This window comes from Pteropus alecto, unplaced genomic scaffold, assembly GCF_000325575.1.
Source record: "Pteropus alecto unplaced genomic scaffold, ASM32557v1 scaffold786, whole genome shotgun sequence".
In the NCBI taxonomy this organism is placed as follows: domain Eukaryota; kingdom Metazoa; phylum Chordata; class Mammalia; order Chiroptera; family Pteropodidae; genus Pteropus; species Pteropus alecto.
The window spans coordinates 127,946-130,960 of NW_006438126.1; the positions used below are offsets into that span (position 1 = coordinate 127,946).

At 54.8% G+C, this 3,015-nt stretch overlaps 1 protein-coding gene across 2 annotated transcripts in view; it reads right to left on the reverse strand.

Annotated features, from left to right (window-relative positions):
- The window catches only part of OAF (out at first homolog), a 17,806-nt gene extending 16,057 nt beyond the window's left edge, over window positions 1-1,749 (reverse strand). For both annotated transcript variants that reach the window (XM_015592319.2, XM_006915648.3), the window contains exon 1: window positions 958-1,749. In XM_015592319.2, the coding sequence (XP_015447805.1) occupies window positions 958-1,218 (261 nt within the window). In that variant the 5' untranslated portion in view covers window positions 1,219-1,749. The remainder of the gene's footprint in view (window positions 1-957) is intronic.
- Between the last annotated feature and the right edge of the window lie 1,266 nt (window positions 1,750-3,015).

A 3,015-nucleotide genomic window follows, 5' to 3' on the forward strand; every position in this document is an offset into this window, starting at 1 on the left:
TCCTGCTGCTGGGTCACTGTTAGTCACTCGCCACTCCTCCAGGCCCATTTGCTGATAAACCCTCAACACTCTACTCTCTACTCCCTCCAACCGCAGGGGCCAGGTCCACCTTCTGGTTCTCTCCACAACATACACACACACTGAAGTAGAGGCTGCTCTCTGCTCCCCTCCCACGATCTGGGCCAAACTGTGGGGGTTGGCCAGCTCCCCTTTCAGGCAGGATAAGAAGTGGCATCTTAGAGCATGGGGACCTCATCTGAGGCCTCTCCCTATGTCCTCCTGCTGCAAGCTTCCCCACTTTCCAGACCAAAAAGGAGAGGTAGCTTCTCCTCAGCTTGGGAGAGATCAGGGAAAATCAGTTAGGCCCAACAACCCCCTCCCCCAAGCCAAGGAAAGTGAAACAGAAGGGGAAATGGTTCACACACTGCAAGATGGCAGGGCTGCAAGGCCAAGAGACACTTCATTGTCCCGCACAGAGGTGAGAAAGGAAGCCCAAAGAAGGAGAGGGACTTGCCCTAGATCACACAGTGAGAACCTGGATCTCCCATTCCTAGCCTTGGATTTTTTCTGCAAGAGCATACAGAAATTACTCCAAGAGGAAGTCAGGGTCATTAAAGTTGACTTTTGAAGGAGGGTCTGGGCAAGCTGGAAGAGGAAGTGGGGAAAGGGCTGGTCAGAGAGTGTGAGACAGGGCCTAGGCACCCTGAGCAAAGAGGTGAAAGGCTGGAAGGGGGCTTGGGAGGGAGTAGCAGAGGAGTTAGTTAGGGAAGAATGATGGGGCTGGGCCCTGGGGAGCTAGGCAAAGAGGTGTAGAGAAGGGCCCGGCGTGACCTTGGGTAAGTCACGTCCTTCTCATCCTTCTCCTGGCCCCAGTCTTCTGTCTGCAGGCCTGAGTGCGACAGAGATCTCGGCCACTCTGGCTAGAAGGTCCCATCCTGGAGAGTGAGGGTGCCTCACCTTCCTGAAGTCGGCAATGAAGGAGACGAGGGTGCCGTCGGGCTTGCGCAGCTCGAGAATGATGCTGTCGTTGTCGCTGTCCGCCTGCAGGCTCTCCTCTGTCACCTGGCCTTCGGGCAACCGCACGCGCACCCGCAGCTCTGCCCGCTGGCCCGCCCCCGCGCCCACGCCGCGCGGCGTCCCCAATAGCCACACAAGTAGCGGCAGCAACAGCAGCGCGCGGGACGCCTTGGGGACTCCGCGGGAGCCGGGTGGGCACATCCCCGTGGGCCACCGCCGCCCTCCTCAGCTCCGGCACTCGGCGTGCAGGCGGCGAGAGGCGTTGCCAAACTTCGCTCGAAGTTGATGGCTAGTTGAAGGCGCCCGGGAGTGGCTCCCCGAGGGTCTCAGACGCGGGTCACCAGTGGGATGGCGTACACTCACATGGGGTGTGCTCCGCGGCGTAACCCAGGCGGCTGCGGGGTGGACGCGGCGCTCTCGCGGCTCTCGAGGCCCCCGACCCAGCACTTAGAGACTCTGTTTTGCACTTTTCATTCAATCCCACCCCCCCGTCACTTCCTTCAGAAAACAGAAAGCACCGGGACCTGCCTTAAAGAGACCGCGCACCTCTCGGCCCTTAAAGGGTCCGCAGCGGCTCTCCACACTCCTTCGGCGGCCAGGGGACCAGGGCGGGGAGAGGGGACCGCTGCGCAGCGGCTTTGTGGGAAAAGCGCTTTCTCAATCTCCTTCCTTCCCTGCTGCGTCCCGTCTGCTTCCCCCGGCTTTGTCCCGGGTTGGCTCTCCCGGCAAATCTCTTCCTCCCAGCAGGGGCGGGACGGGTCACATTTACCCCGCCCCCTTTTTTTTGGCTTGTTCTTGTGCCACGTGGATGAAATAATCGGGCTTGGTGTTTTAGGGGTTTTGTTTGATCTTTCAGTTCCTCTGACAACCTGGATTTCTGCAAAATCATATCTCGCCTAGCACTCAGCCTTTTGACTGCCCTAGTCTGGAGAGGGGAGCTGAGGCTGTTGCCTGCTTTGACATCACTCAGGTGTGAGATCTTGGTAAGTCAGGACACCTCTCTGGATGCAGCTCTCGAAGCGCCCAATTTTGTGAGCTCCTACGCGGCTTTCCTTTTCAGTCCAGCCTCCCTCTCTTCCCCCATTCACCGCCTTTCTTCAGTCCTATCTACCTCTCCAGACCATTCTGTCTCCCTATTCTCAGTAATAGGCTGAGCAAATCCAGGGAAATGTTAGATTCTAGTCCATTCTGGAGACTGTCCAGGAACTCGGGACACTGGCACTTGACCATCAGGGGCTCTCCACAAGGCCCAAGAAAATAGGACTGCCCAGCCATGCACCCCAACGATGAACCGGGTGAAAGCAGAGGGGTCTGGATTCCTGCTTCTTCTGATTAACTGTGTGCTTTGGGCATATTTTAAAAATTCTTTGGGCCTAAGTGTCTCCCTGTGTAGTGGGAGTTGCTGAGACCTACAGTGTCTTGCCAGTCCCATGCAGGAGAATGCCCCAGGGGATGCTTGGAACCTGTTGTGTTCTGATGTCCATTTATCATTTCCATTTATTCTAGGCCTCCCCTACTTTTTTTCTGAAATCTTGATGGCAGATAGGTGAATGCCCTGTTCTGCAGCCTCCTTCTCTTCTAGATCTTCCTCAGCACAGGGTTCTCATCACCAGCAAAGAAGACAACAGATACCCAGGCATGCAGGTTCTGTGACAGGATCAATAACAGAGACAGACTCCCTTGAACTGCAGGATCAGAGTCAAGCCAAAATCTGTCTCCTTACTACCAATCCAGGGCTCTTTCTACTACACTTTGCTGCCTAAATTTAAGACTAAAAGGGATTTGAGGGATTATCTAATCCAGTGTTTTCTGAATTTGCCTCACCAAAAGAATCACCTGGGTACTTGTTAAAAACATATACTTCATCCCCAAATCTAGCCAATCAGACTCCCTAGGGAAAAAACCTGAAAATTTGCATTTTAAAACAAATGCCCTGGTGATGCTTGATATAAAGGGTTGATAGTTGGTACTTGACAGAGAGTTAAACACAGAGGATCT